General features: G+C 37.3%; 1 protein-coding gene across 1 annotated transcript in view; it reads right to left on the bottom strand.

Annotated features, from left to right (window-relative positions):
* The window catches only part of DNAH6 (dynein axonemal heavy chain 6), a 354,720-nt gene that overhangs the window by 119,827 nt on the left and 219,806 nt on the right, over nucleotides 1–15,087 (bottom strand). The window contains exons 44-48 of the mRNA XM_030828117.1: nucleotides 14,050–14,123; nucleotides 11,725–11,879; nucleotides 5,810–6,041; nucleotides 2,573–2,725; nucleotides 534–674 (exon numbers count right to left, since the gene is read on the bottom strand). Coding sequence (XP_030683977.1) covers nucleotides 534–674; nucleotides 2,573–2,725; nucleotides 5,810–6,041; nucleotides 11,725–11,879; nucleotides 14,050–14,123 — 755 coding nt within the window. The remainder of the gene's footprint in view (nucleotides 1–533; nucleotides 675–2,572; nucleotides 2,726–5,809; nucleotides 6,042–11,724; nucleotides 11,880–14,049; nucleotides 14,124–15,087) is intronic.

Raw genomic sequence — 15,087 nt, 5'->3', positions numbered from 1 at the left:
CTCATTCTCATCCCTTCTTTCTTATTCAAGGAAACTGGTCCCACAGTGCTTAACTCGGTATGCTGCATCATCAGTATATTTATCTTTTCTGGATCATTTACATCAGCACACATGCACGCCGCTTGTGTTTCACATTTAAAAATACTTCTCTCTTGACTTCACATGTCCCCTAGCTCTTGCCCCATCTCTCTGCTTTCCTTTGGGGCAAGACTCAAAAGTGTTGCCTATAACCACTGACTCAGATTTCTCTCCCCTCTTCTCTCTTGAACCCTTTCCCCCACCATCCATTGAAACAGATTTTGTCGAGATCGCTGATAACTTCCACATTGTTAAATTCAATGGTCTCCTCTTCCTTTACAAATTCTGTTTTGTCTTTGTTCTATGATTGCCACGGTCATTCCCTATATGAATAAATTCCTAGGAGGCTTTAAAGCTAATACAGGTACACATAAGTTACTCTTGGACAATGTGTTACCCCTTTAAAGAGCAAGCAAGTCCAACTTCTCAAAGAGATATCCTGGGATGTCACCAACCTGCACAAACCAGTCAATGGTGCAGCAGTTCACAAGGGATGGAAACATCCTGCATCGGGACCGAAAGGCCTCCCCAACTGGGCTCATGCAGAGAACAATGTGCAGCTTCTGACGCACTTTGCTGATAAAGTATTGAAACACCTGACAAAAAGAAAGATATTTTTCAATTTAAAATAATGATTAAGCAACAATGAAAATAAGTGTTGGCTAATGCATCTGAGGCTCCCAATATCAAATATAAAATGTCAGCATAGTAGATATGTAAATTTTCTTGTTCAACATTCACTCCAACCTCTTTCTCTCACACAGTCTGGAAAGATTAAAAATGACATTTTGCAAACTCCATCGCGACTAGGATTCTGGATGTGATTTAAGTCCCTTTCACCTGTGTACTTAAGAAGATCCTTTGAATAAAGGGCCAGTCATACAAGGTTTTGCTGTGGGACAGAGGACATCTGGGACAGACGGGCAGGGTGCTGCACAGCATCAGGTTTTACAGGTGCAGAGCCTGGCAGAAGTTGCATGGTATGGGAGTTTTTTTTTTTTTCTTTTTCAACTTTTATTTTAGATTCTGGGGGTACATGTGTAGGTTTGTTACAAAGATATATTGCGTGATTCTGGAGTTTGGACTATGACTGATCTTGTCACCCAGGAAGTAAGCACAGTACCCAATAGGTAGTTTTTCAACCCTTTCATCCTTCCCTCCCTCTCTGCTCTTTTATTCTGCGGTGTCTATTGTTCCTATCTTTATGTCCATGTTACCCAATGTTTAGCTATAAGTGAGAACAGGTGGTATTTGGTTTTCTGTTTCTGCATTATTTGCTTATGATAATGACCTCAAGCTGCATCTATGTTGCTGTAAAGGACACAATTTCATTATTTTTAATGGCTGTGTAGTATTCCATGGTGCACACATACCACAATTTCTTTATCTAATCCACCACTGATGGGCACCTGAGTTGGTTCCATGTCTTTGCTATTGTGAATAGCGCTGCAATGAAACATACAGGTGCATATCTCTTTTTGGTAAAATGATTTATTTTCCTTTGGGTATATACCAGTAATGGGATGGCTGGATCAAATGGTAGTTCAATTCTTAGTTCTTTGATAAACTATCCTGTAGCTATTATTTCTGGAAGTGGCTCCTGATTTCAGCTGCTTCCTGATGTGATGGAGGACACGTGGCTCTGGAGCTAGCGGCTGATGCAGAGGCACACTGACTGGTTTAGTGGCTCCCTGATTCAGTAGGAATGGTTGTGGCAGAGGCAGCTACCTCCTTGACCATTGACTTCTACAGTGTACATTTTATATTCATTCCAAGGAGTTCAGTCTGGAATTTCTTTCTTTGGCCCTTCCAATGATTCTGTGTCCGTTTAATAAATCCCTTCCTGCTTACATTAGCAGAAATAGACTTGCATCTGTACCTATAATCTCCGACTTAGCATAAAGTCTCCGACTTTATGAGACAGACAATTCTCATAAAGGGAAACAGTAAAGATATAAGAAAGAACAGCCAGAGAGTTAAAGAAGGTGCAGAAACAAGGAAAAAGGCTGGGGTGAACAAGTAATGGTGTATGGGATCTAGCATGGTGTTGGAGAATGGAAGTGTACAGCAGCCACACTGTTCCCGAATGAGTGAGAGAAGACACATTCCTGCTTTGTTGTGTCATAACACTGCTGCTACACAAGGGCATCAACAATGCTAGACCTATGCCTTCAGCCCTCCACAGGCAGGATGCTGCAGTGTGTGAAATAAACTAGTGCTTAAAGAGGAATAAGAGAGGCTGGCCAGTTTGGACAAGACTATGACCTCTGTGGGGCAGTGGGATTTCTGTTTTCTGCTTCCCACAGAACTTTCTGGAAGTCTGGTGACCCAATGCTTTAAACACCGAAAATAAAATACATAGACTACAAAGGAAACCAATTATATTGAAAAAAATTCTATTCATGGACCCCTTCAGGGAATCAGTGAATGGTTAAATAAAAGGTGAAGAAACCTTTTTGTAATAAAGCCACATAACTACTCTGGCACGTCCTACCTCGTCTCTGTTCCCCTCGGAAATCCCTACTTCTTTTGCTCTTGGTCTGGTGGCCGCTAAAATCTGCTCCAGTTCATCCTTTTCAAATAAATTAGGCACTTCACCTGAGTTCAGGATGTTATTTATATCTTCTAGGAACTCCTCCACTACAATCTGTAGAAGAAAGCAGTGATCATTACAACTTGCTCAATCATTTTCCATTTATTATAAAGCAAATATTTATTCTAAAATTCACATGAATCAATTTCATCTTTAAGAGAAGATAATCTTAAAAATTACATGGAACCCTGAAGTTCTAACATAGCAAGTACACTGATTTTTCATTTTTCCTTTGTGTTTTGTTTCTTAGCAGGCATTCCCATTTTACCTGGGTCAAGTAATATGTTCAAGTATTTTATATTCTGCCCCTTTCCGTTACCATTTCATCATTAATACTAACCCATAGTTCTGTATGTACTCATCATATTTATCACAAATATAGAAGCAGAATGCACCATTGAGCTGATGCACCATACATTTACACGGACAGAGATAGTTTACAGTCTTGTTTACATTATAAGAATAATTTTAGGCATATAGCTTTTCTCCTTAGTTGGATTATTTTCTTGAAACAAATTCCCAGGAGTGAGATTAGCAATTAAATGCATAAATATTTTCTGGATTTTTAAGATTTTATTATTTCTCATCCAATTCAAGTGTGACTTCATCAATTTTTAACATTTATTTTTGTTAATTTGGGAGGTATAATAAATGCTTCCTTTTGGAGAATTTATTTTGGATGTTTTTGATTATTAGCAAGGGAAAATATTATCCCACATTTATTATTGTCCATTAAAAAATCGGTCTAAACTTTGCAACCACCTGCATTTTGGAGTTTTCTTTCAAATTTGCATGAGTAATTTACGTATTTTGAAATAGACTTTTTGTCTTTCAACACTGATGCAAATATTTAAAAGTAATCTGTCGTTTACCCTTTATTTCAGTTAACTTTTTAGTTATATAAAAGCTTGAGTACTATATATTTAACTATGACAAGATATCTGTTATTTTATTTTCTTCATTTGAAACTTTTTGTTTTTCTTAATAAACTTGGTATAATTGTGTCTGTCAATTTTCCCCAAGAGCAAACAGTAGTTTTCTGTGTTCTAATTTATTTTTGCTTTAACTTGTTCCATTTTCTTATGTGTCCTGTGACATTTTTTCCCTCCTAAAGTTTTAAGTAAACTAATTTGTGTAGTTTCTAATTTTTGATTCAAATCTACAAATGTAAATTTGAGAACTGTTGGGTTGCATTCCACAGATTTTTATATTAGGTTCATTTTTCTTAGTCTCTAAGAGATTTTGACTTTCTTGATCTTTATATGAACGTTTTAAAGTCCTAAGACACATCATTAATTTCTCCTTTAATTAAAGCATGGGCAAAGAATGTTATGAGTACAGCTTATGCTTTTAACAATTTAATAAAAATTTCTTTAAATCTAGTATATGATTAATTTTTGTAAACATTCAGTAGTATTAGAACATATTTGCCTTCTCTGTAAAATATGAAATATAGTATATAGCTATTAATTGTAGCTTAGAAATTATATTATGTAAAATATCTAATCATAGTTATTTCTACTTTGTTAAGTTACAGCCAATTAAACTCTATTTTTAACATCTTGTTTCTCTCAATTTCTTCTCACATTTATAATGTTTTGTGTATATATAAGTTCATGTATAGACACATGCATTTTTATTTTTATGGTTACATTTACTCTTCATTATTGTAGAACATTTGAGATTGATTGGGGCTTCCAACAGAATGTAATAACTTTTTGTCTAAAGAGAAGCAACACAATATGACTTGATCTTTGGAGCTTTAATACTTGGAGACTTTTTATATAACTAGTTTTGATTTTTAAAAGCAATGTTAAAAGCACTATCAGAAATATCTTAATTTTAGGATAATCAGAAACTACAGATAAGCAAAACTAAGACAATAAAAATCACTCACAATCCCATGATTCAAATGTTTTCTCTTTGTACACAGGGCATGCATGTCTAGATATACATTAAAATGTGGATATTTCTAAAATATAATTTTAAAGTTTTTACATGGTGCTCTAGTATCTGGTTATATCAGATATTATGTATATGACTTTCACTGGACATTAATACTCTTTCAGATTATTATTTAAAAACATTCCAATAGATATTCTTATACGTGCAACTTTGTACATAGCTTTGATTATAATGTAAAAGAAATGTAAAGGCTTTACCTACATATTGCCAACTACTTTCCAGAAAGGTTTTGCTAATTTATAATCTCCCAGTGAAGAATAAACAGGCTTATTATTCCCACACCTCTGTCAACACTGTATATTATGATTTTTAACCATTATCAACTTGCAAGGCCAAGTCACTGGCATTTTTATTTATTACAATTTCCTTCATTAATGGTGAGGTTGAAAATTTCTTCAGGTGTTTAAAGCCCTTTGTTTTCTGAACTGTGTATTCACATTCTATCACATTTTTTCTATTTCTTCTATAGATGTGCTTGACTTTTCCTTTTTCATTTGTGATAAGTATTTTTATAATAAGATATAAACTCATTGCATGTCATAGATACTAAAAATATTTTTCCAATTTTTTCTTTGTATTTAATTCTGCTTACAGTATTTAAAAAAATTTATGCATCAAATCTATCACTTTTTTATTCATTGGTTAATTTCCAGACGGGTTTATTTTCTCTAAAGAAAAAATACTCAAGAATAATCAATGTAGAAAGTCCTCTGCTATAGAATTACTTCAAGATCAGTTAAATTAGCTGTCGTAGATATAGATGTAATCCTACTTCAATTTTAAAGGTAATTTAACCCAAAAGATAGCCCTTATTTTTTCCTTTCTGTAGTAAAGTCATGTTTCCCTAATTGAATTTTTGGTAAATTATTTTCTTATATGCACTTTTATACAGTTTATTACCTTCTGTTATCTTTGCCTTTTCCCTCGAAGAAAAGTTAAAAACTTACCTCCTTGACCTTTGATCAAATTTAATTACTAAGAATTTAAGGAGGGAAACAATACTTGGTAAAATAAATAAAAATGTATTATAAAAGTCTTTTACAAGCTGTGGGAAATCTGTTATCAAAGGGAACAGTCCCCTTGAACTTCATCCTACAAACTGTTCAAAGCACACACCCGATTGTAACACCCATACATTTCCTGTTCTTACCCATGGGCTGTTTAAACACACACCTGGGTGTCAGTGAAAAGGAAAACCATATTCTTGTCTTCCACACCAGCCATTTTGTACAACTTCCTCAGGTCTTCATGAAAACTATCATAATTATATCCCCGGCTGAGTTCAATCTGCAAACATTTGTAACCGCATATATGAGCTGCAAGTCTCGTGAGTGACTGCTTTCCTGTGCCTCCTACTCCGACAAGCAGGGCATTGCCTCTTTCTTGACGTATCATCCGAGCGATCCTGCCAACATCAGAGCAGAGAAAGGTTTATTTCAAGTTCACAGACATGGCTCCTGCTCAGAGAGCCTACCCCAGGGCCAAAGGCTGGTGGCCAGTGGAGCCTCCTCCCTGGGCAGGATGCTGCAAGGGAAGAGCAGGCTGCATCTGAGGCCAAGGTTTGGTGAACAGCACTGCTCAGCTTTTCTCTTTTTCATTCTTTCTCCCATTCCTAACAGGCTGTTGGGTCTTGGCCCTAGTCGTACAAATTTAGAATAAAGTAAAATCTCTTTTCCCTGAAGTCTGAAGGACTTTGTTGGAGACCCTAGCTGATCTAGGCCACAACTTATATTGTCAGTTGGTAAGCCCAGGTTTCCATTTGTAAGAATGAGCAAGCAGAAAAATCACTGAACCTAGAAAAAGACACCATAGTGCAGAAGGAGAGATCAACAGAACACTTTGAAATGGATTTACTGCAGGATACCAACACAATTTTAGAAAGTTTCTGATTCATGTTAACAGGAATTTTTTTTTTTTTTTTGAGATAGAGTCTTGCTCTGTTGCCCAGGCTGGAATGCAGTGGTGTGATCTCGGCTCACTGCAACCTCCGCCTCCTGGGTTCATGCCATTCTCCTGCCTCAGCCTCCTGAGTAGCTGGGACTACAGGCGCCCGCCACCACGCCCGGCTAATTTTTTGCATTTTTAATAGAGATGGGGTTTCACCGTGTTAGCCAGGATGGTCTCGAACTCCTGACCTCATGATTCGCCTGCCTTGGCCTCCCAAAGTGCTGGGATTACAGGCATGAGCCACCACGCCCACCCAACAGGAATTTTGAAAAGCACTGCAATGTTGATACTAGAGAGAAAGCACTCAAAAAGGAGGGAAACCCCCCCAAATTTAGGAAAAGTTGGGTAGAGATGGAAAATCTACTAAACTGAAAACCTGAGTGGAAGGTGATGAGTCTCATAAATAGAGTACTGTGGAGAGTTGAACAGGAAAAGTAGAGGCCAAACTCCAGGAATATACCCAGAACTCAGAAAAAAGATAGCAATCTTAAAATAATGGGAGAGAAAATGGAAGATAAGGAGGGCAAATCTAGGAGAAACAAATGGCATCCCAGAGGCCACACCATAGAAATTACAGGAATGAGAAGGAATAGAACTGAGGCAATGGTGACTGACATAATAGAAGAAACCACTGGGGCTGAACCCACAGACCCAAAGGTCAAGAAAGAAAATTAGAGGAGAGACAAAACACTAAATGTTTCCTAGGAGATCTATAAGTAATTTACATGTAGAAGTTTTATAGTAGAAATCTATGTTTTAAACATAATTGAAAAGTTTATGATTATCTAATGCAGAAATAATAGATTATCACCAAAGGAACAAATAATTTTAGGCTGGCTTCAGGTATCTATTCGACAAGATGACATTTTACAAGACAATGGTTAGAGGGAGAAAAATACCATGTTATGGCTCAGAGAGTAAACAATCTGCAAAGCCTCCCTAAAAGATTCCTTGAAGATATACACAAGTATGAATGAAATTTAAAAACCTGGGAAGGGGGAAGGATATTAGTATAAAGGTGACCAGTATGTATGAGAATCAACTCTATACATTGTTGTTAAGATGATAGAAAAGGCGGCGATAACATCAATAAATTCTTCTTAAGAAGACATAAAATAAAAACATAATTTAAAACTTATCATTACCATTGTCTAAAATCTAGAAATCATGGGAGAAATATAAAAGCAGGTTTAATTATTTTTCCTCTTCCTCCCCTTCCTTCTTCTGGGAATGTATCTATCTATCTATCATCTATCTATCTATCTACCTATCTCTCTCTCTCTCTCTCTCTCTATCATCTATCTATCTATCTAATTTATATTGCTGATAATTGAAGAAAACAATATTCAAACATTTTAAAATTATAGTGGCTTTATTATTTTTTGACTATGAAAACATCACATGGTCACTGTAACTCATTAGAGAAAACCATTGCTAACTCTTTCCCACATGTAAGCTTCATCATGGGGGCCTGGATGCTGTCCATTTCTCTGTGAGAACAGTGCATAGCATTTGGCGGGTACTCCATCAATTCCACATTCAAGTAACCAACTTCTAGAGACTGTAACAGTTAGTTACTATATACATCATCTTTGGTGGCAGGAGATAGGAGCTATGTAGTGTAAGAATAGAACAGGGAGTCTACGAGGACTTATTTAAAAAGTCTTCCTCCAGGACAAGGCACAGACTCCCAGTCATTATTTAGGATCTTCTGAAATAAGAATCAAACTTTGAAATTTGTTTCCTCCACCTTTACATCCTCTCCTGCTCCTCAGACAGGTCCACTTTTTCCATATCTTGAGTGCCTTGGTAAGATGGCTTTGTCTAAAACCGGGGTCAGCAAACTATGGCCTGCGGGCCAAATCCTGCCCCTTAACAATGTGGTTTTTTAATGACCCACGAGCTAAGAATGGTTTTTAGATTTTTTTTTTAATGGTTGAAAAAATTTTTTAAAGAGTAATATTTCATGATATGTGAAAATCCTTTGAAATTCAAATATTAGTGTCTATAAATAAAGTTTGTTGAAACATAGCCAAGCTCATTCATTCACTTACTGTCTGTGGCTGCTTATGCATTATGACAGCAGGGTTGAGTAGTTACAGTATGATCTGCAGAGCCTGAAATAGCTTTTCTATCTGGCCCTTTACCAAAGTAGTTTGTCAACATTTTCCCCAGAACTTTTGGCCAACTCCTCTACTAGAATAACGAAGACCCATAGGCACCATTGTCATTGCTATGTGTCTGCCACAGTACACATCTACTGAAAGACACATCAGATGTCTATTTGCTTATTTCTCTTCAGCTGCCCAGGCGAGTATAAAATTGAGGGCAGAGTGAATAGAAAATAATGTTTTCTTATTTTTCCCATAATGTACAAGTGTCCTACAGTTGATGAAATATTGAATATGATAAAAATCTTGCACTTTATATGTCACTCTTTCCTTATTTCATGTACATTATTATTTATAGTAGTTTGATTATTTCTATCTGAAACAACTAGAAACAAACTACTTGTCCATTCTGCTTTGTAGTAGTATTTTTTTCTGGCAATTTACTTATAAATGGATTGAAAACTTCCCCTAGTAAGAATCCTCTAATGTAGTAGCTAAGTTATATTTTCTCTCATGTGGTAGGCAAGAGATGGTTCTCCTAATTAGTGGCTTAAATACTAATAGATTTATTCTACTATCCTTGGAGTGTGGTGACAACTTTGGGGGCATACAATGGGCAGAAACTGCCTGGTACATTTGCTCTTTGAAAGCACAGGCTCTGAAGCAAATTTTTCCCCCCGAGTTAAAAGACTTTTACTTACCCTATGTTAAAAAGCCAAAAACTAAAATGTCACCAACAAATGGAAATGTAATACGTGATAAATTACTGAGTATTTAGTAATTAATCCATAACTCACTTTCATAAAAAAGTCCTTTCCATTGCTAATCAGCATTAGTTGTTTGAACGCTCTTACAAGCAGAAATATGTTTTCTCTGATTCCTAACTACTGATCCTCTCTTGAATAAAAGAGAACAGTCTACATCATTATTTACATGGCAGTCCTTTGTGCATCTGAAAACCGAATCTTCACCATTCTACAAATGGTTTTTAATTTCCGTCTATAATATTTTAAGCAAACCTTGAGGGGCCTGGTAATTCTCCTTCACAAAAGTAAGAAAGATTATAAATAGAATTAAGCCAACTTTGCTTATGGTCTGGTCTATTCCCCAGGAAGTTTCTCAGACCAAAATGCTGCCATTATTTTTTTCCTTGTAGGCTTAGGGCCTGCCTGAGTGATGGGAATAAAAGTTGTTAGGGGATAGCATGTGGGTATGCTGCCAGGGGGACAGAGGGGAAGCAAGTGGCATCTGGACAAGCCAATGACAAACGACCTATGTTATAACACTTAAGCTGTGACAAACATAAATCTTGAATTAGGGCTAATTAAAGAGCTGAAATATGGAACAGGTGAAGACTTTATTTGCTTATGGTTTACGTGAAAAAAAATCCTAGGGATTTAACTGTCAGTATTAACAAGGACCAACACTAAAATGTAGTTGACACAGGAAAAAAACCAAAGCCATGAAAATCTTGCTGTAGCAGTAGACCATGGGAAATCCTACTCTCACTGTATTTTACTATATTTATTCCACAGAATATGATATCAAATCTGAATGCTGCATTTTAAGTAGAATATTGAAAAATTATAAAGTGCTCAGTATGTGAAGACTGGAAGTAATCTCTAACAGGCAATAAGAAAGATGTGGGGTAATTTTGCCTGGAGAAGATAAAGCTAAGAAGAATATGGGAATCATCTTCAAATATTTGGAGGGCTGTTATGAAAAAAAGTGAGCCCATTTTGGGTAGTGGCACCCACAGTAGAGTTAGAGCTGAAGCACTGGCTGTGATCCCCACCTGCCACTTACTGACTAGAGGACTTTGGACCATTTACCTAATCTCTCTGTGGCACACTATGTTGTCCAAAAAGTGGCTGCAGTAATGCCTCTGGTCCTACTTGCTCTTTGATTCCATCAAGAGATAGGGTCTCTGTCCTCTTCTTTTGACCTTGAGTGGGCCTGTATGACTGCACTGACTAGAAGAGCACAGTAGAAATGATGCTATGTGACTTCCAAAACTATGTCAAAAAAGCCATTTGGCTTCTGCTTGGCTCTCTGTCTTGCAGCACTTGCTTTTGGATCCCTGAGCCACCATGTTGAGAAACACAGATACCCTGATGCTACCATGCTGAGAGACAAGTGGAGAGACTATATGGAGGCAGAGATGCTCCAGGCACTCCAGCGGCGATCTGATTACAACTGCAAGAGAGATGCTCAGAGAGAACAGTCGCGAAAATTGAGAGATGATAAAATGAATCTGTTAAGGGTAGGAGTGGCTTATTATGTAGCAATAGACCACTGGGACATTCTCTGAGCCTTACTTGTAAAGAGATTATGATCCTGAGCTACAGAGAGATTGTTGTACCAGGTAAATGAGATGCTCCATATCATGGTTTCATACCCACACTGAGTGCCTTAATCATGACTGCTTCACAGGATGGGATGGATACCAGAAGCACAGGAGGCAGATGTTGGCTTATCCTGGAAGGATCATTTTAGCATTAGAACTGTCAAACAGGACAGGAGCCATTTCAGGAAGTGTGCCCCAAGGACTGCAGATATTTAGGCTGGATGCTCATGAATGTGTCAAGGTTGTCCCTCATAGGACACTTGCAGGGGGTAAGAGTCAGACTCGCAAGCAGGTGAAATCTTTGATCCTGGATTGAACTCGTTTTGCTATAATTTTGAAGCTCTTCTTTCTTTAGGCATGCATGGAATTAGCCTTGTTATACCGTACATGTATCTCTGTAAACAACCTCATATCCTTTTTATAACAAGACAGAACAGATACAAACAAACAGAAACCATCTATTAATATTGAGCAAAAATAATGACTCTGGGGATTCCATAGAAAGCTCATTCCACAAATATTTAAAATATGTTAAACAATAACTCTTAAGTTATAGTGACAGTTAATAAAAGACCTCTGACCATCTAGCAATCTGTTTGAAGAGTTTATACAACTTTTTTTTTTACCCTTTAATACAAAAAATATTAAATCAATGCATTATTGGGCGCCTTATAGCACTATACCTTGAAACATGTTCTATAGCATCCTGGAAGAACACCAACTTTACTTCTTTGGGATTTGTGAGATTATAATCATCAAGATAGTCCTGTAGAACATTTGCAATTTTCTCTATATCAGGCATGTCATCATAAATCCGATCCGCTTTATCTGCTCCAAACTATAATTTATGGGAGAAGAACCAAGTTGGATCAATTCTGATGGACACATAACCTGGAAAATCCATTTCATTTAACTTCTTCAAGAACTACACTGGAATTTTGAAGGTTTTTTTTTTTTTTTTTTTGACGTAGTCTTGCTCTGTCGCCCAGGCTGGAGTGCAGTGGTGCAATCTCGGCTCACTGCAAGCTCCGCCTCCCGGGTTCACGCCATTCTCCTGCCTCAGCCTCTCCGAGTAGCTGGGACTACAGGCGCCCGCCACCACGCCCAGCTAATTTTTTTGTATTTTTAGTAGAGACGGGGTTTCACCGTGGTCTCAATCTCCTGACCTCGTGATCCACCCGCCTCGGCCTCCCAAAGTGCTGGGATTACAAGCGTGAGCCACCGCGCCCGGCCGAAGGTCTTTGCAATAAAATTTACATAGGAGCTCAGAAATAGGGTTTTGATTTTTCTCACAATGCTACATTCTGATTTCACTTTTTTTTTTTTTTTTTTTGAGATGGAGTCTCTCTCTGTTGCCCAGGCTGGGTGGGGTGCAGTGGTGCGATCTCAGCTCACCACAACCTTCGCTTCCTCGGTTCAAGTGATTTTCCTGCCTCAGCCTCCGGAGTAGCTGGGATTACAGGTGCCCACCACCACGCCCAGCTTAGTTTTGTATTTTTAGTATAGACGGGGTTTCACTATGTTGGCCAGGCTGATCTCAAGGTCCTGACCTCAAATGATCTGCCTGCTTCTGCCTCCTAAAGTGCTGGGATTACAGGTGTGAGCCACCGCGTCCGACCTGGTTTCATTTTTTTGCTGTTAGGTTATTGACATTGGAAAAGCTAACTGGTTAAAAACTATGCATGGCAGACTGCTATTATTATAAAAAATCATGCCAGAACTATTTGTAGTTTTTAAATAGCAGTCATCTAGGGTTACCTAAATTGTTGAGAATGAAATTCAGGTGTAAACTGTAGGGAGTCAAGTCCTTGTTTTAATCTATTGATGATGTCCCTTCTCTATTGTATGTAGCAACTGCCCCAGGGGCACTTTCTCCTGGAATGTTTTACTAAAACACACATAGGCAATGCAAGAAGAGTCTAGCTGTTCTTTTTCTGTTTATTCCCTCATCTGATAATACAATTAACTAGAAACACACAGGAAAATAATCTTTAAAAACAAACTTTGGACCATACTTTTAATAATAAATATAAATATATACTTTACAAAAATACGTAGTTTATCTTTTTTGTCAGGTGGTAATACTTACCTAGAGTGGAGTTACCAGAGTGGTGAGGTATTGCCTACATATAATATAAAGACAAGTTCCTTCATGTGTTGAACCAGCATTGATTGAGAGCCTGCTATGTACCTCTGTGCAGGAACCTGGGAACTTAAGATGAACAAAAACAGACGTGGTCTCTGCCCTCTTGGAGACACTGGGAATGTTTTACTCGAACAAGAGGCACCTTAGTAAAACAACATGGCTATCTGCCAATGTAGGCAGGGCAGTGAGACAGCAGATTTATTCCAGGCAGGTCAAGAGGGTAAAATTTACCAGAGGGTAAAATTAGGTCCAGAGGGTAAAAATTAGACAGACAGTATTGCGGAGACAGGCTTGAGGAACTCATAAGGGAATAAAAGGAAGTTAAATATATAAAAAAATTTGCTAGCAATTAGAGTTACTCTGAAATGAAGAGAACAATTCTCTTAACCAAGTAGCTTCACTACGTAGAGTTCAATAAAGGGGAAGTCCCGAGTTAAGAGACTAGACCTCTCCACTTCCTTCCAAACTGAATACCTGATACCTCTCTGATTCAAACCGTTACCAAAATGAATGTAATTAGATCAGGAGTCAGCAAACTTTTTCTGTAAAGGGCCTGATAGTAAATATTTTAGGCTTTGCAGGTCATATGGTCTTTATCACTACTACTGAACTCTGCTGTTGTAGAGCAAAAGCAACCATATAAAAAATCATATATATAAATGGCTGTGGCTATGTTCCATAGAATTTTGTTTACAAAAATAGGCAGCAGGCAGATGTGGCTCATGGGCCATAGTTTGCTGACATCTGGCCTAGATCTTAACTCCTCACACATGTAAAGTTTTTAAAGAATATACATTTGAATTGGAAAATAATAAATGCTTTACAATTTTCAAATGAGATCAAGTCAGTCTAACATACTTGCCTTAATGAAATCTCCAAATATGATGGGCTTATTCAAAAAATATTCCAGGTCAATTGCAATTCCAAAATGTTTGTCTATTTAAAGAACAAAACCAAGTTTTTAATATAATGATAATCTTGAATGGAATATTTTAGTGATAAAACATATAGAATAATAGCTGCTACTTTACTTAGAAGACTTAATTAGTATATATAAAAACTGAGAGAATACTGTGTTAACTCCATGCCACTTTAGTTTAGCTGACAATCTCCCAAGTTTAAGATTAAGAATACTTAACAAAGAATTTAAAACGTTTGTTAAATAATGAATATTGGATACCTATTTAAGAAATAAGAAGTACTTTAAAATTATCCTGGTCTTTCTTTTTTTATTTTTTTTTTTTGTGACAGAGTCTTGCACTGTCACCCGGGCTGGAGTGCAATGATGCGAACTCGGCTCACTGCAACCTCCGCCTCCTGGGTTCACATGATTCTCTTGCCTCAGCCTCCTGAGTAGCTGGGATTATAGGTGCACACCACCACACCCGGCTAATTTTTTGTATTTTTAGTAGAGACAGCGTTTCACTACGTTGGCCAGACTGGTCTTGAACTCCTGACTTCGTGATCCCTTGCTTTGGCCTCCCAAAGTGCTGGGATTACAGGCATGACCACTGCGCCCGGCCTATCCTGGCTTCTTATCAGACAAAATGCTCTTTCTCCTACTTTCTCTCCTCTACTTAAAACTTTATAATAAAATAAAATACGAACACTTCCTGAATTTATTTATTTATTTTGGTATTTTTAGTAGAGATGGAGTCTTGCCTTGTTGCCCAGGTTGGTCTCGAACTCCTGAGCCCAAGGGATCAAAGTACCCAGCCACTGAAAGTACTGGGATTATAGGCATGAGCCACCATGCCCGGCTGACCCTTCCTGAATTTTAATAAAATTATTTTATAATATTGCATAATATTTCATATATTTTAATATATATTTGAACCACCAAAGAAAATAACTTTTACTCATAAATTATGAAAATTCTTTTTGTGTTAATTGTTCTTTG

Source organism: Nomascus leucogenys, chromosome 14 (genome assembly GCF_006542625.1).
Source record: "Nomascus leucogenys isolate Asia chromosome 14, Asia_NLE_v1, whole genome shotgun sequence".
Lineage (NCBI taxonomy): Eukaryota > Metazoa > Chordata > Mammalia > Primates > Hylobatidae > Nomascus > Nomascus leucogenys.
This window is presented reverse-complemented; position numbering and strand designations above follow the sequence as displayed.